This window comes from Solea senegalensis, linkage group LG8 (assembly GCF_019176455.1).
Source record: "Solea senegalensis isolate Sse05_10M linkage group LG8, IFAPA_SoseM_1, whole genome shotgun sequence".
In the NCBI taxonomy this organism is placed as follows: domain Eukaryota; kingdom Metazoa; phylum Chordata; class Actinopteri; order Pleuronectiformes; family Soleidae; genus Solea; species Solea senegalensis.
Genome location: NC_058028.1, coordinates 10,280,399 through 10,303,789, shown reverse-complemented (window position 1 = coordinate 10,303,789; position 23,391 = coordinate 10,280,399). Strand labels below are relative to the sequence as shown.

General features: G+C 40.9%; 1 protein-coding gene across 1 annotated transcript; it reads right to left on the bottom strand.

The window, feature by feature from the left end:
* Positions 1-6,805: 6,805 nt before the first annotated feature.
* Positions 6,806-20,360, bottom strand: ccdc9 (coiled-coil domain containing 9). Its single transcript, XM_044032117.1, is given in 17 exon segments — positions 6,806-6,915; positions 9,418-9,591; positions 9,812-10,006; positions 10,515-10,545; positions 10,666-11,118; positions 11,507-11,630; positions 12,055-12,175; positions 14,316-14,377; positions 14,809-14,990; positions 15,127-15,291; positions 15,530-15,613; positions 15,963-16,094; positions 16,096-16,362; positions 17,946-18,095; positions 18,365-18,469; positions 18,627-18,675; positions 20,269-20,360. Coding segments are annotated over 16 exon segments (2,253 nt in total). The 5' UTR covers positions 18,630-18,675; positions 20,269-20,360; the 3' UTR covers positions 6,806-6,910.
* Positions 20,361-23,391: the final 3,031 nt, after the last annotated feature.

The window sequence follows — 23,391 nt, the reverse complement described above, 5'->3', positions numbered from 1 at the left end:
TCTCATGTGATGTTGTGGTTGAATAATCATTGTCTTTTTGAAAGCCCAGGAGCCAGGATCAAAAACCACCTCAGCTCTTTTCATACACACAGACAAGAAAACCTAACATCAACCCTGAAAATTCTCCTCAGCTCAGCAGTTTTTTGTCTCCAGGGTCTCTCGCAGCTTAAGTGACACCAAACCACCTCCTGTTTTACTGCAGTCTGTACTTCCTTTGGACCTTATGAAGTCATGTGCTTTCTTAGTCCTTAAATATGAACATGTAAAATGACACAAATTCACACATAAGGCTTGTGTAAAGTTTTGGTCAAGGCTTTTACGATTTATCCCAAAAATAAATCACCTCCTGTCTTGCTCTCCGGCTTATTTGCAGTGGAGGCAGGGATGTGTCACACTTGGATCAATATGGATGTTGTGCAGTCATGCAATTATGATTCATTCTATCATTGCTACAATTCATATGAAACTAGGATCAAATCTGAAGTGGACAGTGACAGAGGAAAAACAGGCTGAATCCAGTGATTGGTCTCGAGGTGTAAACAGCTCCTGTCGGTTCATACTGCAGTAGTGTGTTTTCTTTTGTTGCTGCAGTCTGAACAAGCTGATTCATAAGAGGCTCATCCTCAGGTCATGGCTACTGCAGCCTGCCATGAGGGAAGACTGCTGACAACTTCAGCCGCTGTTTAAATTATTGACTGTGGCACAGTGTGTGAAACAGTGGGAGGTTTGTCGACTTGAAAAGTGTTTGAGTAACTGGATTTATGCTGATGCTACTGCAGCGATGTGTCTGCCTCATGTACTGTATGAACACTGTCCGACAAATCTCACATTAATAAACCGTCAGGCTGAAGACATTATAAAAACAAAACACATCTAAACAAACATTTTCCATAGTCCATCAGAAAAACTCAATGCCTGTATGATTAATAAAAGATAATACTGAAACACTGATCAGGCCTATTGATAGGAACAAGGATCAAGGTTAAAATGATCTGACACAATCAAGAGACATGGAACTAATCTGAAGGATTACTTTCCCAGATGTGGTGCAGCTAAAAAGTAAAATGTACATTAAAAGTACTGATGTTTCAGATGTGAAATTCAAAATAACACACAGATGATAAACGTCCCAGAGCAGGAAGACACCTCACAGCACCATCATCTGTTGACACAATGACAACACCCACACTGGAATAAATGCATAGTTTATTATATCATATCAATAAATTCTCAAGGCTACATCGTAACTAAACAGTCTAGCAGATTTGGGGACTGCAGAATAAATTATGAACATAAAGTGAGGTGAACAAAAACTTGTCATCAAGACAGACTTACAAACGAAACATTGCACTGGATTTTCTTTTGTTCACTCATTCTGTGAGGTGATGCAAGACAAATGTCGCTCTAAGAAGTTAAAATTGCTGCAACTAATGAGAGTATACTGAGTGATCGCCTCGCATTTCTTACAGCTATGAGCTACTGGAGATCACAGTTTACAGTTTAGGCTACTTCTGCTACAGTACAGTATCGCTTTAAGTTCCTCTAGATACCTGAATAAAAAACAGCATCTGGCTGTAAAAGAACAAAGAGTCAAAAGTCAGTTGTTGCTCTATAGGCTCTTTTTAAAAATAAATATCCATCAGTACAGAGTAGGGATCTCAACAGTGGTGTCCATTGGTTCTTGGAAGGGGTTTGGGTTGTGGGCTGCAGGAGGATCTTTGGGGATCGTCTTGGTTCTTTGCAGTTCAGGAGTTCTTCAGAGATTACAGAGAATATGTTTTCTTAAAGGGTGTTTTTAATGGGTTTTCTGAAACCTGGGGTCCCAGATGTTCCTAAACGATTTTAGGAGTCCTTGATAGGAAGTCCTTGAAATGACTCTGGGAAATACTGAGTGGACTAAAATGGTTATTGAGATGTTGGGCATGATGGATGGATGGATGGATGAATGAACAGGACTACTGGACACAGAGATAGTTGTCAAGACCGTTGACCGTTTAGGAGAGTCTTAAGTAAACATGGTAATACTGAGAGCAAATGTCTTTCATATTACTGCACTGCTACACTGGATACTTATTAACGATGTTATCATTATTAAATATCCCAAGTTCCTAGAGCTTGAAGTTTCATAATCATTTTGTCACAAAAATAAAAGCGGCTGATTTTGACACACAGGAACCACTTGGAGAATTTCTTGAAAAATGTTGTGAATTTTAAAATGTACTGTACGTAATATTGGGAAAAACAAAAGCTCTGTCTTGAGAAAAGTGTACTAGTATCTGAGGCTGAACATTACCTGTACAGTGTCCTAAAATGTTTAATCTGCACAGTGGCATGTCAGTGTGGATCTACTGTGACAGGAAACATTTAAACAGGAGTCTCACAGTGTCACATGACAAAGAAAGCTATAAAGGTTCTGGTTCACCTGTACCTGGTTGTCATGGAAGACTGAGCTCAGAGGCTCATCATGGATGTTTGCTATAACTTTACCCCTGGCACACAGTAAAACAGCTAAAACAGTAAAATCAAGAACACAACAAAGCTTAAACATGTTTCTCACAGTCAGGACATTCATATTGAAATGGATGAAGCATGTGAAACGGTGGGTTTGAGTGACAAGAAAACACTGAGAACATAAATGAACCACCTCTCAGGTCAGCTGTTTGAAAAAGGCTGTTAAAAACAACAGTGACTCTCAGCAGCGTCCTGCTACACAGCACTGATGATGCCCGCACTCAACCCTCTGTCCCCCCGCATCCAAACTCGGGATGGAGTCCTATGTCCCCGCTGCAGCCTCGTGTCAGGTGTGCTCCGTCACCCTCATAATGATGCGTGCACATGTGTGCGTAAATGCGTGCTGAAGTCAGCCTACGCTGGGGTTCGGTGCCTCGGTGCTGGTGGTGCTGTTGGAGAACTGCTGGCCCGGTGTCCAGAAAAACACGTAATAGATCACCAGGATGAACGCGGCCACGGACACGCAGAGGAAATAGGCAATCGCCATCGCGACTTTCACCCAAATCTTAGTTGACATGTTGACGTGTTTGGCCCGCAGCTCGCCGGGATAGCTCGGCCTCCGCTTCATGTCCCCGTTCAGCTTGTCCGCGGTCACGGTGACTTGTCTGCCGGCCGCTTTCATCTTGGTATCAGCGCTGAAACCGCATCCAACGATTTATCCCCCGCTGACTCTTGTGTGTTCATCTGAGTCCGGACAGCAGAGCCAGCAGCCCCCTTCTCTCCTCTCCTCAGGGCCGGATGTAGGACGCAGTCAAACGCGCAGGACAGCTGCTGTGGTCCCGCTGCAGCCCCCGGTGCCGTGCCTGCGGGACAGTAGAGCTGCCGGAGTCAAAGTCCTTTTGTGCGCATCAGGCAAACTGAACTCAAGGAGGCTCTTCTTAGCATCAGCTGGACGGGACTGCTGTCAAGCTGACCAGAGAGATAGAAAGCATTTCCGGAGAGACTTTTCAAATTAAACACGGTGTAACCTACCTGCATACGTGTAAATAAAATGGTTCACTGTGTATTGTATACTGTGTGTTGAATAAATACATCCAAGTATTACTGTCTAAAATCGTAGACATTCTAAGTTTGTAAAAACTGAATGAATCATTGAAGGCTTGTTTAAGTGAAATTATAATTTTGAGAATTTCCTCAGTGGAAACGTCTGGTAGCTGAGTTTATTTTGGATACTTTTGTTTAGATCACTGAATTGAACACATGCCCCATTAGGCCTGGCATCAGGGCAAAGTGACTGAGATGGCTTTTAATAATTGTGAGGGGACAACTGAACGCAATGAATACAATAATAACTTAAAACAAACACTGGGGACAAAACCACACTGATTAAACAATAGGAGCATCAGAACAGGTAAATAACATTAAACTACTGATACAGAGTTAAGCACACATTAATTTTAGTATATGATAGAAGAGCTGCAGACTGTTATGTATTTATGAATGAATATCAGTTAAATTCGGAGGATAGAATAGAAACAGATGTTTGTGACTCTCATTTATCCCATCTTGTTCTCAGTAGATTTCTAGAGGCTGCAGACATCTTAAACAGAGATGCATCTGCAAAATTCAGTCTTGGATGTGAGGTTACAGCCTGGCCTTTCATAATCCACATCTGTCCTGTAATCCCTTAAATCATGATACAGTCATGTTTCATGTTCTCCAATTTAGTGCTCACCACTTAAATTACGTTATTCCCATTTGTTAGACTGCAATTTAGTGGTTTAAGAGAATTGGTAGGAGTACTAGGTGCATATTAGCTTTTGACATTGCTTTAGCACAGATGCTCACTTGAACTCACAAACTGATTAGATGTTGCGGAGTGGAGGATTCATAATTCTTACATACTGAATCGTTAAATTTATTATTGTATGTGCTGAGATCAGTAGAAGAGGACATGGCTATAGGCTGGATGTTGTAATTATGACGGGAAAAGTCATTTACTCTTACTCTGAAGGAGGGTCCACCGTGTTTCCGGCATTGGTCGGCGTGTCTCTGCGTCCCTTGACGCTGCTCCGGACGAGGAGGGGCTGAAAGTACGCAACACACAACCATTGGGTCATAGTTTGAGGGAGAAACGTCCCGCAGCAGAAGATGAAAGAGATACAAGCGCAGAATAGTGTTAGAGATCATCATCTCTGCTTCTATCCTGTACCTGCTGCACAGCAGCTGGTCCCCAGTCCACAGAAACATCACTAAGAAGCAGAAGCTGCTGCAGCCAACTATGCAGGCCGTGTATGGTTGATTCTGACCATATTTATGTGCTGTGAACAAAAGATGAACTGTGGGCCATTCATCTTCCTGTGCTGCAGCAGCCAAGGTCACAATCCTGCACGCAACACTGCGGGACAGACATGATTTATGTGACCACACTGTCCACTGAGCAGGACATGCTTTAATGTCTCTGAGGTGGAATAGAAGAGGACAGCAGGGTCATCACAGTGCGCGCACGCGCACACACACTCACTCTTACACACACACACACACACACACAATTATGTGACGAGCATCAGGTGTTTTAATGCTACATGGATTCACTCAACAACTATGAACATCATTTTCAATCATTCTCACACAGCTACAAACAAAAACACATCAGGCATCAGAGAAAAACATTTATTGACTCAATAATGGGGGAGGGAAGCAAATCATCAGTGTGCTTTACATTTCATGGAGGGACATGATGTGGAAAAGTGGACTCTTTGTCTCTTTTATGTGTGAGCTGATTATTTAATCAGTTGCTTAGATAGCATTAAAAAGCTACAGTTTCAGATTCATGCTCATCCTGATCATTTCATGGAAACAGCTGCACACCATTTAAAAAGGCAAATGCCATATCATGTTATCAAACAGGAAGATTGTGTCGAAACTGATGTACAACAAAATGTCTACTGTTTTAAATACAATCGGTCATCGAAGCTGAAAAAAATCAAATATCCATACACAGAGCAGAAACAAACCAACAACAAAAAAAAAAAAAACATAGCTCACAGGCTACATTTTACACAAAACACCCAACTGTGGAATGTACATTTCCATTTTAAAAAAAACCTGTACATATTGCAGTTGTTTCATTTCAAATGCATCTCTTGTAATTATAATTCCTCTGATACAGAACATAAAAACTTTAAAGCATCTCCTTTATTCACCACAGGCGAACCACTGATTCAAATACTGAGCCATTTGCAGGAAATGAAGCACAAACTCAACAAACCAAATTACAGCCCTTGTTGTGCTGAGGTATGAGTGAAGAGTTTCATCCCAAAATAATCTATTAAAAAAAAATACTGCAGCCTGAAGTTCTTTGTTCTAATAGAATTAAATGTTACACTATTTGATGCCATATAATGCATTAAATGCCATTATTATTATTATTATGGTTTTACATTTTCTTTAAAATATAGCTTTAATGTGAAAACAAATCAGTCACTTATACATTCTAAATAGGCTGGTTTTCTTCATGATTAAACCATTTTTGGATGAAACCCTTAAAAAAATCTGTCTATTTGAGAGGCAGTGTCTTCTGACGGAGGGAGATGGATGCAGAACTGGGCTCCTATGAGTCACAACCCAAAAGACTCACAAAAACGACAGCAAATATAAAGAGGTTTCACCATGATTAGGACACAGAATTACAAAAGCAAATAGACCAACGGCTCCAAGTACATAACTGGTATTTCGATATGAGGAAGAGGTTTGAACACATCACATAATCACATAATGTTCTGTCCAAGTTAAACGTAGATGAGAGCATTAGCCAGCTCTCTATCACCCACATGTGACCAACACACACTGTAGGTCTGCACAGATGGTTCTTATATAAATGACTCTGAAGTGAAGCACATTTTAAAATCATAACATAATTATTTAGAAAAAAATGCTTAGAGGGGTTTTTCTTGTAGAGAAAATAAATACTTCTATAAAGCCGCAAATAAAAGCTGAGCAGGCTGAAGGGTGGTGTCCCATCACCTCATGACAAAGACTAATAAGGCTAAGATCATTGTTACAAGAGTCGCAGAAGCTTTAAAGTAAAACAAGACAAAGCATTGGATTAAGAACTGGCTGAGAAAAAGATGGCGAGTGCTTAGTGGGTGTAGGTCAATTTCCCTGCAGAACAACAGTGATTAACCTCCAGACTCCACTGAGAGAACAAAAGCTTTGACATATTGACATACTGAGACAAAATATAGTGACCACTCAGAGGTGATCAGACCCCACTGATCTAAAACACCTGTCCCTGGTGGTGATGCACAGTTCCTCCTCCTCCTCCTAAATCTTTTTTTTTTTTTTTTTTTTGGGGGGGGGGTGGCTCGACAGCCACTCCAGTGATGTGATGCTAGTCAGATGTCTTCATTTCCTTTCATCCATCCTCCTCAGAAGTGAATGTTTGATTCCAGCAGTATCAGCCTGTTGACAAAAACATAAGGAGGAAGTGGTGGTGCAGTGTGTCACACATGTGCTACTCTGTGTATATATATATATATGTCTGTGCCATGTGTCTAATGCTTTTTAACCGCAGCACATCACGGTACCATAGTGCACATTTGAGAACCAAAAGCCCCAAGGGGAAATCTTTTCAGAGACTCCAAAATGCTCATTCAGCTACTCTGCCGCTGAATGGGAGAAATAATCACCTGCTGAGTCCTCAATAATCAATACTGACTCGTGCAGCTGCAAAAAGTGAGTTAACACTTCCCCATCTTTGAGTCACAAAACAACATGACTGACTTACATCTTCAGTGCAACATGACAAGATTTAAACAATCTAAAGTATTAACAAGTTCAATAAATCAAACATTATTCTGTCATTAGAAACTAACTTCACTGAGTCACAACCACAATTTTGCTTCTTAGTAGGGTGACTGAGTTGGCTCCATTTAAGGATATAATGTACAATTTAAGGAATATTATTCATGTGTTCACTGAACTGATGGTAGTTTATGTAGAAAAGTTGAACCATTGAAGTCAGTTATTCAAATGAAAGTTTCAGTTTCTTGGTCACCGAAATCTTTGAGACGAGGGTCAGAGAGAAGAACAGTTTGCTTTTACGCATCTGTCAATTGTATCAATCATAGAGGGTAGATGAGTTAGCTTGAAAGGAAAGACTGAAAACAGGAGGCACCTGCAAAATCAGACTCTGTCCAAAGGTTAATATGCACCTCTGAAAATAAAAAATAAAATGATTCCATATCCAGTGAGGAGGCTTCAGTGCTACTTCTCATAATGCTGTTACACTCTGAATTAATGTAGAACCAGTGGCAGTTTTAGTGGGTTTTGGTGCTCGAGTGAATCATGTCATTCTTCTCAATCCACAGTCAGACTTCAAACGGTATCTGTTCTATCAGCTCTGTCATCAGTCCCGACACGCTGCAGCTCATTTCCTCTGAAAAGCCTTTTAAAAACTGAATTGTGCCTCTAATTTCCCTGGTTTCCTGAACTCCGCCCTGAAACTAACACTGTAACACTATTACACAATTACACTGGCAGATGAGTGTTTGTGGGGAGCAACATAATGCTCGCATGAGCTCATCTGACCTCTGTTATTCATCATAAATCAGATGCGATCATATTCACCTGATTGTTCCACTGTTCCAATGAACCAAATTTGAAATCCCATTTGCATCATTCATGCAGGAAGCAGGACTCTCAATGTGTGGGAACAAAACAATATGAACGTAAAAGAGACTATTTCAGACTTTGTCCTCTATATCTCACACACGCGGGTCAAATTATACATGACCGAGGGGACATGGATTCTATAAAGGAACAAGTTGATCTAGAAACTTCTGCTATTTAAAAACTTAGCTATTAGCCAAAGCACTAACCCCAAAGGCTGAGTGGATGAGATGGGAGCAGCTAATGACATCCTCTAGTCTGTGGTTTATCCACTTAGCTCATTTAAACTCAGTTAAAAACAGACAGATGATGTGGTGATGTATCTCAATGATGGTGTTTCTAACCAGCGCAAGTGATTTCTGTTCCTACTGATGGATTCCCTGCTGAAGAGGAGATGATTCATGGTACCGTGATGTACTTTGGCATCACTTCGGGGAAGTGCTTGTTTTTTTGCGAATAAACCTACTTCTGCATCAACCTCAGTAAAAATTATGTTTCTTTGTGGGTTTACACAAAAGAGAACAACAACAACAACAACAACAACTTGATAACAATGGAAATAAAACAACAATAACCCTAACACAACACAACAGACACACTGTAAGCCATTAACATGTCCAGTGAAGCCAAGCAGTGAGACCAGAGTCAAGCATCAAGAAAGGAGTGAACCAGCACATCAACAGAAGACAGTGGACACAGAAAGCAGCCACATCACAACTCAGTGTCAATCTTTACTATGTAGTTATTCATAATTCATCTAAGAAAGGTGTTACTGCTTTCCGGTCCAAAATAAGACAATGAAAACACTTAAGGAGGGAGAATGACATACAGTACACCACAGTCTGGTAAAGCAGGCAGGAGTCCATGCAGCACTTTCCATCAAAGCCACAAGCCAGTGGGAACAAAAAGGAGCTTTTTCATATTGAGGAGGAAAAGGAGCAGGAGGTGGAGTTAGTACTTTCAGTCCATCACAGGAGGAGGAGGAAGGTCCTGAAAGGTTGGAGGAGGTAGTGATGCCTTAAGAGGCATGGATCAGGTAAAAAAAAAAGAAAAAGCAAGATGCCATGTCTGTGATTGCAAGTGTAAATCTCTGGGTTTATCATGCGACAAGACATCTCCCACCACAGTTCACAGTTCATGAACACCACAGCAAGGAAAATGAAGAGGTTATAAAACCAACACATCAACACGAGGAGACGAAAACAAGAATGTGAAGTGCGAGCAGACGTTAGAAATATGCAGTGGATTTCTTACAGTATGTCACTGTCTCAAAGTCACTGATAAGGACCGCACCTGAGGACACCTGCTCTGTGGACTCTGCTGTCTCTGCTGTCTCTGCTGTCTCTGCTGTCTGGGCATCGTTGGTCCCAGTGGACACCATGTCGTCAGCTTTCCCTCCTGCTGGATCAGAAAATCCCTGCTCAGCTTCCAGGTTGGCAGGAGGGGGAGCAGTGTCCAGCGGGTCTACTGTCAAAGACAGAGAAAAAATAAATATGTAATCAGTTAAGCTCTTTATTAATTTCAATGTCCAAGAACATTTCTGTATTATAAAATAAAATAGACCTGTATGTGCAGATGGAATATATCACCGTCACTGTGCATGTTAATGTTAGCATGCCTTCATTAGCATTTAGCTCAAAGCACCACTGTATTCTTTTTTTGTTCCGTTTTATTTTTTGTTATTTACTTTGTGTTGGAGCAGCAGGTGCATCCTGGTCCAATGACACAGCAGCCTCACTGATCTCACTGCAGGCTGGCGCAGACAACTCAGAAGGGACAGCATCAGATGGTGCTGCAGCAGCAGAGTCTGTGGGGACAGACTCAGGTTCTGACACTATCACCGTCTGCTGGAATTCTGCCTGTTCTGGCAGAGAGGAAACTTCTATGGCTAAACAGGGCAAACAGCAGACAATGAGAGGGCAGAGAGTGAAGAAGGAAAAAGAAAAGGACAAAGTAAGACAATACATTTTAGTAGAGACGATACAGAAAATTTAAAGAGACTGATGATAGAACAAATTAGCAAACAGCAATTCTGTCTCAAGAAAAAAAAGTTCTGTTGTAGTTGTTTTTTTTTACATTTGTTTGTTCAGTCATGTTATGTTTTTATACAGCTTTTTTCAAGTCAAAAAATAGTCCCACAGTCCAAATACATGCAGAGGTTAATTGAACACTCAAAATTGGTTGAGTGAATTGAGTAAATGGTTGTCTGTATGTGTACCCCGCCTTTCACCCTGTGTCAGCTGGGATTGGCTCCAGCAGCCCTGCGACCCTCATGTGGAGGATAAAGTGGTAGACAATTAATGAATGAATGAAATGTAATAAAGAGCCTAGACTCACAGCAATGAAGCCACTGAAGAATATTATGGCTCATCTGTGGTTAAGTCTCTCACCTTTATTGTCTTCTGGCTGTGGTTCAGCAGGCTCACTGGAGGTGGTGACTTGACCCTCTGTTCCAACCTCCTCCTTCTTCTTCTTCTTCTCCTCCTCCTTCGCCTCCTCCTCCTCCTCCTCCTCCACCTCCTCAACCACCTCCTCAACCACCTCCTCAACCACCTCCTCCTCCTGGGCTTTCTTCTGCGGAGGACTGGACTCAGTGCTTGAGGGTTTCAGGGGGCTTTCACCCCCCATGCTGCTTCGTGGTGACTGCATCTCCATCTCCTCCCCCCAGTCAGACACAGGCTGGTGGCTGTCCAGCAAGGAGAAGGGGCTGAGGGGTTTTACACCCTCTGGTGACTCCTGAGCTATAGCCGGAGGAGGGATGTAAATCTTTGGCCTGGGAGTCCGCTGGTCTTTTGGGCTTCCTGCTGATGTTGGTCGAGAACGAGGTGTTGGAGACATCGGGGTCTTGTCTTTGCTCTTAGCTGTTTTTTCTTTCCCAGTGTCTTTCTTCTCATCACCCCTTGAACTATCTTCAGAGTCGCTCCCTTCCCCTTCATCATCACTGGCATCCTCCCAATCATCATCATCCTCTACATCTTCATTGCTCTCCACCACCTGAGAAAATATGGGTGGAGATGAGATACAAGGAAAGTCTGAAAAGAACCAAACAGCAAACACTATTTTGCTTGCATTCATGTTTCAATATTGAGAGCCACATTTCTGGTTAGTTAGTAAAGGGATGATTCACTCTACTTTTAGCCTCCAGGTTACAGCCCCTCAGGAAAACAGTAGCTGAATGCTCTACTGTACTAACTGTCACCATTTGTTTTAAAATGTCAAAGAGCAGGAAGGCTCTAATGAGTTAGAAAACAATAGAATAAAACATAGATTCCTGATAGGTTCTTGTATGTAGATTCAGTATTTATATGAACCAGAAGACAAGAAAAAGTAAAAAATATGACAATTGATGATTTTATTAACTATCCAGTGGACGGTACTCTACCTTCTGTGTTGAAGGTTTGGGTTTTACTTCCATGTTGTCCATTTTTGTCTTATCTTCTTTTTTTGAGTTATCCTCCTTTTCCTTCTCCTCTTCTTTGTCTCCTTCCCAGCGGTTATCATGCATGCTGTCAAAAACATCCAGATATATCAGTATAACGTTTCCACTATTACAGAGGGAAGCTTAGAGGCTCACTGAACTTTGAATTTAAAAAGTAGCACAACAGGCAGCATGTACAGCATAAACTGACATGACCACCGATTACCTTCATGTCTATTGTAAAGCACATGGCAAAAGTGAGGACTGGTCTTCTTAACCAGTGTGTTGTCTTCTGTTTTTGCATTTTATTGTGCTAATTTGTCACTAATGGACCATGACTACTCATTTCTAATTAATGCACATTATGTTGCAAAGCTTTCCCCATGTAACAATTAAAATGATTCTAAACTGATTCATGACGTCATCAACATAGGTCTTTGACATAGATGTTATTGTTTTGTCAAAGAGACCCCTTTAAACACATGTTGGTATAGAGACTGAGCTGTTGATACCTGTAGCTCGGTTTCTGTCCTCGACCCCTCCCTCTGCCCCGGTCCCCTCTGGGCCCCTGGGTCCTGCCCTGGGACAGGAAGTCGCCAAATGTCGGAGTCTTGGGTGGCCGCTTACTGTCATCTGGAGGGGACAATAATGTGGAGATTTAACTTGTTTTACAATCACTGATCTGAAGGTGGTAGACGGTAATGAAAAGACCTAAATTAGGAGATGGATGTGTATTATCATGGTTACAGCCGCTGCTTAAATCACAGAAGTCAATTTGACATGAATCAAATATCAACATATATAAAATTACAGTCAACACATACTTAAAAAAAAGGGACACACTTCCTTTGAATACAGCAGTTGGAAACAGCATACTGCTGTGTCCAGAGTTCACCTGAACTCTGGGACAAGGGTGCTTTATCAGATGGTGGATGACAGACCACAGAGGGAGAGGGAGAGAGCAAGAGAAGTCCTACCATTGGGATACTCAGTTTTAATTTTTACACACCTGGTTACTAGGCTTTTATCCCTCTTGGGGTATATTTAACTACACTGTCAATTCTGAACTATTTTGATGTTTGTGTTTTTTTTTTATATATGAATAAAATACGTAGGTTAATGTCATTATTTTCTGGCTTCTTTGCTCCTCTACTGTCTTTGGTCTGTGGACAAATCAAGACATTAGGTGACATTTTAATTTTGAGGTTTGGGAAACAACATTCAACATCTGTCAATTTTTTACACTTTATGAACCAAATAACTATTTTATTATATTACATCCCAGAGGATAGCAAGGAAGGTATTAGAGGAATACTGCACGAGAATATGCTAGTGTGCAAGTCTGTAAGTCAAGGAAGGATTAGAATGGAATGGATATATGACGTAAAAAGGACAGAAAGCAGATAAAGTTAAAGTTAAAGATAAATATGTATGGAAAGAAGTTAAATAGAGAAAACCATGTAGTTGTGGAGGAAGGAGACAACAGCTGATGTTAAGAAAGATGTTGAGCAAACAGAGAGAAGATGAACAGAAGATAAAGGAGTGAGGAGAGAGAAGGTTGGAGAGTGAATGATCCAGTAGAGGAGGGGAAGCAAGGAGGGAGGTGGATAAGAGCTTGAGGTGGAGAGAGGAGGGGAGGATGTGATTAAAAAAAAAGGTCAGGAAGAGAAACTGGCAAGCACAAGGGATCAGTGAGAAGCAAAGAAAAAAGAAAAAAGAAAAAACTGAGGGGATGAAGATGAGGAGATTGAACAGAGCAGCCTGGGGCTGTGAAGAGGAGAATCAAGAATCATTTCACAAATTAGAAACGGTGAAAAAGAGAAACACACCCATGCTGTCAAAGTGAAATGAAGGTTTCAATGTGGGGCATGTCCTATATGTGTGCATATCCTGTTCATAAACACTCCAGTTCTAGTCAGACAGAAGAGTCCGTCGATAAAAGCAACACATTGAGGTGCCAAGAGAAGGCAAAACAAATATGAAAATGTATGTTTAACCCAGAGAGAGAAGCCTCTGGAGAAAAATCAGAAAATCCCTGAACTGACATTCTCCTGTGTAGTCCTGGTGCTGGTCCCAAGCCCAGATAAATGGGAGTCACTTAATCGGGAAGGATATCTGGCATGAAATAAATATATGCCAATCAACAATGCCAAAAATCCCTTAATGTTTCAACTGTTGGTTTTTAAGTTTTTGACACACATTGACCCAGTGTGCGTACAAGACAAAGGGGAAACCAGCGTGTGAAGTTAATTCAAATCATGCTTTGTCACACACACACACACACTGCAAACTCAGAGCCATGCTGTGGTCTAACCTGAAGCCCTGCCCTGAGGCTCTGTACGAGGGTTACGCCCCTGGGCTGCAAAGAGGACACACAAACACATTACAGTATTTCTGTCTCCACGCTCTCACTTACAGACACACACGTCTCTCATTCATGACAGAAAGTAAAGACAGATCAGCTTGGCTATGGTTTAAGAGGTTGATTTGAACTCAGGGGAAATTCAGTGAGCATTTACATAATGAGCTTAATCACCTTCAAATTTAATAAGGGTCTTAATGAGCTGAAGATAGGAGATACTGCTGTGTCCTTTGAAGTGTGCTTGGTGTTTATGATATGTGCATGTGACAAGATGTCAGTGTCATCACGTCAGACGAGAAGAAACATAGACATGAGGATGAGGCCAGGCCTGCTGCTGACCTTGTCATGCCAGACCATGTGTTACCACAGCAACAGCAGATTAGTGTTGCATGGGTGTGTGTAAGGACTTGCCTCTTCTGCTGCCCTGCTCAGATGCGATGCCCTCTGCAGCCACATTCGTGTCCTCTTTGAACCTGTGAAAACAACTGCTGGGTTACATCAACATGCAGAATAACACACACACACGCCCAGTGTATCCCACCTCCTGATGCCACGCTCTTCATCTTTATCCCAACTGACAAGCAGTCAAACACTTTCTATCCCTGTCCCCTGTTTGTGTTTAATGAGGACCTTGCTCCTGGAGACCCGAAATCAGGATATTCCTGACATGCATTTTAAATTTAGATAAGAACTGATGGTAAAAATGTTTGATTTCTTATGCTTCATTAGCTCACTGATGACCAGGTGTTAACTAGGGCTACAGCCCCCCCTAATGGCGAGCAGCTTCAGACTTTAAAGGGCTTAAATTCTACACACATGCATTGTAATTCTGTTCAAGCTTGGTGCTTTTCTTCAGGTTGCATTTAAAGAAATTTTGTCAAAAACCTCTCCTCCCCTTTCTTACATGTTCTCAGTCTTCTGTGCATCCCACTCTCTTCTCCATTGGCCTGTGGCGTTACGATGACGTGCTAGTCTCTCCTCGTCAATTTGCTCACGCTCTTTCTTCCAGCGCAGGTACTCTGCTCTCTCCCTGCCAGTCATAGACATGGTCATGTCCACAGAGCCTTTGGGACCAGGTCTTCGACTCTGTGCAGACAGGAGAGAGAAGTCAGTATTGTATTATCAGTAAACTCCTAATGATTTGGGGGTTTATCAGACCCACAGGCAAAGAACTGAACCCCCTGCAGCTTGTTCTTGGAAAAAAAAGAGAGACAGTACTCACAGTCCACTCTTTCTCTAGTTCCGCTCCCGTCTTTACATTGTCAAAATCAAGCCCCCCCCAGTTTCGTACATGTCTTCTGCTGCCCTCTTTCCGGTCTATGTCTGGGGCTGGGCCTGAGCGTCTTGGGTCATCCAGGAAGTTACGAATTGGCTTATCACCATCCACCTAATAGAGGAAATTAAAAATGTAAAGCTCTGTCACATTTAATCAGTTTCTCCCATGCTCATTTATAGTATATGGTGTTATTTAGCTCATCAATAAAGTAAGACAACTGATTAACCGATCAATAAACAGGAAAGTCTGAGAAAAGCAAGGGGAGGGATCTCTGTAGTATGTCTTTGGATGATCTGTAGAAAAGCACCAGAACTGCAAATATTGATAACTGATAAACAGGGACTCATACCCGCTGTCCTCTCTCATACTCTGCTATTCTCTCCATTTCTTCATTCATCTTTTCAATGTTCTGTCGTCTCTTCTCTTCCCATTCCTGTTCAAGAGCAATAAATGTCACACTGTTACCAGTTAACTATTTTAAACACACAGAACATGAACATTGGTGTTCCAAACAAACACATACTGGCTATAAAACAACTTCAGAGTTCAAGGCAGGACAGATTTTCTTAAAACTGTCAATCAGTGGATGAACAGCAGAAATACAGGCATCATATAAAAAGTAATCAGTTTGAAATGCGTTTTCATTGTTTGAGCCTCAATCTTTTTACTGCTCTCTACAGTTAACTAATAAAACTGTAATTGTTAAATAAGGCATGAAATGTATATATATGAAAATTGTGAACCTGCTTATCAGTGTTGTGGTTCATTTGCAGTAACATTACCTTTGATTTCCTGTCCATGCCGCCTGGTGTCCCTGGCCCTCCGCCTCCCCCCTCTCCTCCTCTTCCTCCCCCCTCTCCTCCTCTTCCTCCGCCCTCTCTTCCTCTCCCATCCTCCTCCCCCCTCTCCTCCTCTTCCTCCCCCCTCTCCTCCTCTTCCTCTCCATCCTCCTCTGCGCCTCTGTCCTCCAGACTCCCCAGCTTCTCTTTCTCTGGGTGCCCTTGGTTCATGCTCTCTCCTTTCTTGACGTCCTCCTCTCTGTCCTCCACGACCTACTCGTCCAGACCCCATCCTTCTGGGTGGGCTATGACCATCATTTTGCCCTTTTTGGCCATCGCTTTCCTCTGACATCTTCCGACCACGAGGAGTTGAAGGTGTCCAGTCATTCACAACTCTCTTCTCCTGTAAGAAATAAACAGAGTAATTACAGAAAGGCCAGATTCACATATAATTAGTTTTACTTACTGTTCGGGGCTGTCAAAAAGACAAAAAAAGTTTTTGCACATTAGCAGAATTATAGGGAGCATTATGGATTTTTGTGAAACAGATAACAGATTTATCCATTCAGCCAGTGACTTCCTGTCCCAAGTTTAACCTCCATACTATACATTTAAACACACACTCAGTCAATTCAATCTGAAGAACATGCAACACTACAACACGACAAAGTCAGACAGTGCAACTGGGAGGTGATGAACAAGTGAGGGAGAGGGTGAGGCAGGGAGAGGAGTTGATTGTTCAACAGTCTGGAGACCTTTAAAGATTTACTGTGTAACTATTGCCAGACGAGTTCACACAATGCTGTTAAGCTTATCAGCTCCACACAACCACCTGTGTTTCTCGGTATAGCAGTGTTGTGACATTCCCACACTGCGCACAGAGTGATACATCTTACAACACAACATTTACGTTTCTTCCTAATCCACATATAGAGTCCTGACAAATTTGCAGGAGGTGTGTCCCTGTCACTGAGTGGAGAAGCTGCACTGAGCTCAGTTCATTACTGTATTTAGTTCCTTGCTTGTATTTGAGCTTGACACCATTACCACTGAGAAACTATCAAAAAACTATCTTTACTATCCTCCATCTCTTCACCCTGTGAGAGGCATAGATACTCTGGCAGGGTTTGGCAATTACTCAGACTTCCTCACGGGGGCACAAAGGGATCAGTGTTTTGTTGTCAAGCTTTGAAAAGGTTTAACAGACTAATGAAACAACCATGACCTGCTGACTCTGAGTCAATATCCATTCCAACAGAAACACAGGTGGAGCAGATACCTTCTGTTGTCTCTCTTTGCCTCATAATGTTAGTAGGTTGAATATCAGCAGTCTGCAATCATCATCATCATTGTGCATATATTAAACCAAATATAAACATTTATCTTTATTTATTGTTTCCTGAAAGAGGGGTCAGTCCCATAGCCTCTCAAACCATGTGGAGATTTCACAAGACATCAAACTGGACTCTGCACAGTCTGCAGAAAGCAAAAGAGGCCAGTGACACATACACATGATTGAGAGCACAAGCTGAACTGCTGCCAGGCAAATCAATTAATGAATAGGTCAGTTTTCCTGGTGAGGGATCAATGAAGACAAAACGAATGGATCTGGGTCACACATGTTTTTTCATGCACTCGTACAGATTAAAACAACTACAAATGAACATAAACATTTAGATAACCATAGCACAAGGCTAATTTGTCAGGACATTGGTGACTATCATTGGGGGGTGGAGTGGCTCAGTGGTTAAGACCAGTACCCTGTGTGCGAAAGACATCATGGTCACAATGGTCGCAAGTTCGACTCCACCCCTGGCTGATTGTACTCAATTGCATTGTAAGTCGCTTTGGATAAAAGCGTCTGCTAAATGACATGTAATGTAATCTAAGTTCACTTTGCACCAGAATCTGCTATAACATGCCATTCTGTTTTTATACTAACTGATATTAACTGTGTCAATGCAATGATTTTAAAAAATATCTTACCCCTACTGGTTTAGACAGGTCAACTGTGACAGTTATGTTTTCCTTCTCCGTCTTCCTTCGGTCTGTCTCTGGTTCATGGGGACGGGGTTTCCGTGGTGTCGTCACAGCAATGCCCTCCTGCTCTGCTTTCTTCTTGTCTTCCTCAATTTCCTTTTGAGATCAAGTGAGAGAATAAGTCAGATTAAACTGGGTGGTATTTCTCACTTACAAACTGCTAGCCAATTCTGACCAAGCTTTCAGTAAACTGGATGTTAAGACCTCGACGCCACCATCATGGAGTCAGTCAGGGACACGACCATAAGACCCGGCTTCCATTAAATTCAAGTGGGCAGAAAAAATGTGGCTGGACATAAAAGTGGTGAAACTTTTTAGTTGCCACAGTTTGATAGTTGATGTATTTTCAGCTAAGATCTCTGTACCTGGTATCTCCTGACCAGAGCTTCATTCTTCTTCCTCAAAGCTTCGATTCGTTTATCCAACTCCGCATCCTTCTCCTCCTTGGTCTTGAGATCAACCACTGAAGACTAGCAGAGAGAAGACAAAGAGGAGAAAGATGTCAGTCTTTCCTAACCATCAAAAACTGGACCAAATAAAGCACGAGGTAAATGCAGATTATTCTGATACGCTTTACCAAAGAGTAAAATAATTAAGAGTAATATAATTGTTTTACCTCTTACTTACCATAGTTTAATCTTGTCTTCATTCACAGGTGGCTGACTGATTGATCCTCCTGTAAAAGGAGATGATAATGATGATGTCATGGTAAAGGATTAGTCAATTGACATTAAACAAGATTAATAAATTGGCAGTTTATCATTCCTCAAAAAACATTTTTTCTCTTGGTTACTTAATCTGGATGGTTGAATGATACATGTTTTAAGTCCAACATTTAAAAGCTGTTTGCAAAATAATTTACAGGAAGATAAAACTTCTCAGCTAAAAACATTTAATTGCCATTATTTAAACTTCAATTATTCAGATGAATCGTGTTATTGTTTGTTGGAGACTGCATGACCGTCCAAAAAGTTAAGCAAATCCTCTAATTTCTAGAAGTAAAAAAAGTATTCATCAGTATCATATTCAGTTTGCATTTCATAGTCCTACTTTCAAAAGAAAATTAATTTAGCAAATTAAGACAGTTTGTTTAAGGATTACTCAGTGTCAGAGATCAACAGTAACCAATATCAGCCACAAAATCAAAATCAATTCAACATTGGGTACATATATGTTATTTAAAGATACCTGAATATTAGTAACTAGTTAAGAGTGCTGAAACATTATGTTATGATTCATATATTGAACATGATGTGCAATGTGCTCGGAAAAACACTGGTTTACCTGTTCAAAATAATATTAGGTGTAACAGAAATGGTAGTAAAAAATAGTCAGAAATGTTATATTATGCAGAGATTCCCTCTTTTCGTGATTTATTTTGGAAACAATGGTTTGTCCTCCTTAAAAAGTGGGTCACTGTAAAAGGGTTTGGGAAACAGGATTTAACAATAACAGCAATGCACTTGGGAGTACTCTCAACAGGTATGTGTTGTTGTCTTATTATAATAATAATAATAATAATAATAATAATAATAATAATAATAATAATTACAAGAAGAAGAAGAATAGTAATTTGTGGTGTAATGCTATAATGTTCTTAATCAAAGTTAAAAACCGATCATTTCTTCACATGAAGTGTAAGACAGTGTTGTCTTTGATCCGTCATCAGCTACCTAACCTGCCTTTGATCTGGCCCCTCGCGAAAACAAAATACAACTTACCAAAAGTATAAAAACACTGGAAAGAATGTACTTATATGGAGCACATACAATACATTACAGCACAACACAGCATTCCCAACAAATAATAATATAAATTATGAGTTACTATTAGTCCTACTTTGCTACAGACAGAGGCTCAATTGAACGACCCCTCTTCACTTTCACGAGATCTCAGGTCACGGTGAGGTGTGTGTGTGTGTGTGTGCCAAAGCCAAATGAATAGATCCTTCATGTGTTTCCAAAGCTTCAGTAAGCGTATTTGATCCGTACGACACAGAATGTGAATATAAGTCACTTGAGCCGCAGCAGCTCATAAAAACACTGTATATAGAGTGCAGCGTGTCTTAGAAACATTAAAACTGATCCACGAGCGTGTGCTTGCTGGACAGACATGTAATGTAAGCACACTAAGCCATGTCTGCTCTCATACAAAGGCACCGAACCACTCCACCATGGAACCACGCCACAGCGCCCTCAGCAGCGAACGACGTGCAGCTAAACGGCGAAGTAAAAACATCGCAAAGATCAAATCTGGCCGATTCATTTACCTTTGTTCGGAGGAGTCGTAGTGAAAGTAACGAGCAGTGTTTGGACTCACGGCTCTTCGCTGCCAATTCCTGCACCTCAAAGTGTCTCTATTATCCCGCTTCCTGTTAGCTGCGGCTAACTTCCTGCCAAATAATGACCCCGCTCTCCGACGCCATACTTTATTAAAGAGACAGTGCTCTCCTTTTACGAGACACAATTAAGCTGTTGTTGTGTTTTTCCTTTGTTACCTCACTGACACATATATAAATAACATCGAGCCGATATTTAACAGATATGTTAATAGCGATGGAGACAAATAAACTTTTTAAACTTTTTAAAAATAAAGTTTGTAGGTCGTCCACAAGATGGCGCAAGCGGTCAGCAAATGAACCTGACCGACTGACTCCCAGGTAATGAGGGTAGTAAAACTCCAACTGCGAAGTTTGCCACACTCACATAACGTACAGATGAATATATTATTATTATTATAATTGTTAGCATACAATATTTAGAGCATATGACATATGTCATTGTCACCTTGTATGTTCTTTTTTTTTTTACTTATTTATCATTGTGCATAATTTTATCCTGTAGTTGTACATTGGGTCAACTGTTCCACTGTATAACTACTACTATTTATATAACTACAATTCCATTTTTTCCAAGTTATTTGACCTCAAGGGGCAACTGAAGAGCCTAGAGCAGTCATAAAATCATGGATCAATTAAATCTTATCTTATCTCATCTTATCTTACTCATTCCAATGTGCTGTATGAGGTACATTACTTAAGTATTTTCACACCTTCTCCAGCTGAACTTCTCCCTAAAAGGTAATAAGCCAGTAATAACTAACCAGTAGTCTTATATGAATGAATGAATGTGAAATAAATCAAAAAATAAAATTGCCTTTAGCTTAACACCTTTAACTTGTTTTGTCATATACTCCTGTAGTAGTAGTATGCACATTATACACTATACAGTGTATAGTATATATAATTGTGCAACATTTCTGCCTCTGCACAGCCATACGTAGACTATCATAAGGATGCTCTTGTGCTGTGTGTGTGTGTCTCTCTCTCTCTCTCTCTCTCACACATACACACACACACACACACATACACACACAAAGATAACTTGCTATCCTGTGACCCAGTTTCAGTGGACATAGTCAAAACAAACAGTTGCCCTGTTGTTAGGCAGAACACTGAGTAATGACCACACAGGATTTGCTAATCACTTGATAGGATCATGCAACTTGAGCTGGGTACCTGTGGCATCATATCACCTGTAGACATACAAATAGGGCTTACGGGTGGAGACAGGTGAAGCACAACAGACTGTGGCATCAGTCTCACAGAAAAAAAAAACAGCTCAAAAGAACACTATATACACCAATTGATAGAATGGTAACTTTTTTTTTTAAGTCAATTTAGTTCTAATATTGCTACAATGTGATGCACATATTACACCATAATAAGTGTCACTTAATATCATGTAATATAATGTCATATGAGGACACATTACTGCATAGTAATATGAAAGCATATCATGACAGTAATGGTTCCCAAGAGCACATTATGTATATTATTTACAGAACAATGTAACTATTGATATGTTCAGTTTACTGTATGTTTTGTCATCTAGTATTTTCATTTTATATAATTATGTAAACACACACACACAGATGCATAGAAAACACAACACTCCTGATTAATTAATAATGATCCACGTTGTTAGACTGTGGTGCAGATAAGCAGCAATCCAAGTACACTGAATTAACCATAGTTTATTTATCCTGGAGCTCCAGTCTCTGGTTTGAAATGGCAGCCCAGTGCAGACTTGTGGATCCCCTTTCAGTTTCAGCCTGAATGTGTGTGTGTGGGGACTCTACGATGAGCTCATTGTTGTGAAAGCTAAATAACAGCTTCCCCAGGGATTACATGACAACCCTAGAGGCTCTGATCACGGAGAGAGGAAAATGACGCTGTTTTTTCTTGTTGATATAAACAACCAGCACTGTTGGGGTTTATGCAGCAATGCAGTGACTGGATGGAGTGTCTCTGAGCAGAGTTTACAGCTGAAATATTCACAAGGGGAAATCAATAAATTCCCTCCATGTAATCTAGGAAAACCCTGACATCCCCCTTTTCTTTTGGAAGTCATTGCCTTGTGTCATTCCCTTTTCTTTTTTTTTTAAATGTATGTGTCTGTATTAGCCATCTATTTTATCCTGGGCCTCCTCCTGTGTAGCCTCTGTTTTTGGATTAAGCTGTTTTCACGGGGTATGGTGACCTCTGAACTTTACTGCAACATACAGTATATACTGTATATCCTATAGTCACAGTTAGCAGCAAGTAACTCTGTTTTTTTACACACATAACCACCAAACGTTTCATCTCTACGAGAGCAAACACACAGACTTACTGTACTGTTATTATTTAAAAAACAACAAAACAAGTTACATATATCTGTTTACATCTTTATGTGGTCTGGTGTTGCAGGTCAAATAAAGTCACATGTGAAAAGAAATGATGTGCTGGAGACAGACATTCCTCCACTGTTTAGACTTATTGAAAGGGGATTTGGTGAACACTCCCTCTCTTTCTCCATCTCTTCTCTCTCTCACACACGAACAGTACATGCACACGCACGCACACACACACACACCTACACCCCCACACACTCACACACAAACACACACACACACACCATGTCCATCTGTCCGATTCTGTTTTAGGTGAAAAGGATGAGGTAACAGTGTGAGGTAACTGGTGTGACCTCTTCAGATTTCATCGGTGAATATCCGTCTGAATCTGTCTGAAGTAGCCCTGGGTTAAACAATTTTCAGCTGAAGAACTGAACATTATGCAAGGCTACAAGGAAGGAGAGACATAGGAAAGGAGTGATATAATCCACCTTATATTTTGTGCAATATAGCTGTTTTGCTTTGAAATGCAGATTTGTGCTGGACAGCCCAGTGATCAGCAGTAGAGGTCGCTAATATTGACTTTAAAGATGAACTAACAACATGCATCTCTATGTAGTGTGCACTTTTATTGAAGCTTAATTAAAGGAGTGTCAACTCTTACTCTTTCTGACTCCACCACCCAAACCCTCAGCCCGAGCTCACAGTTGGCTTATCA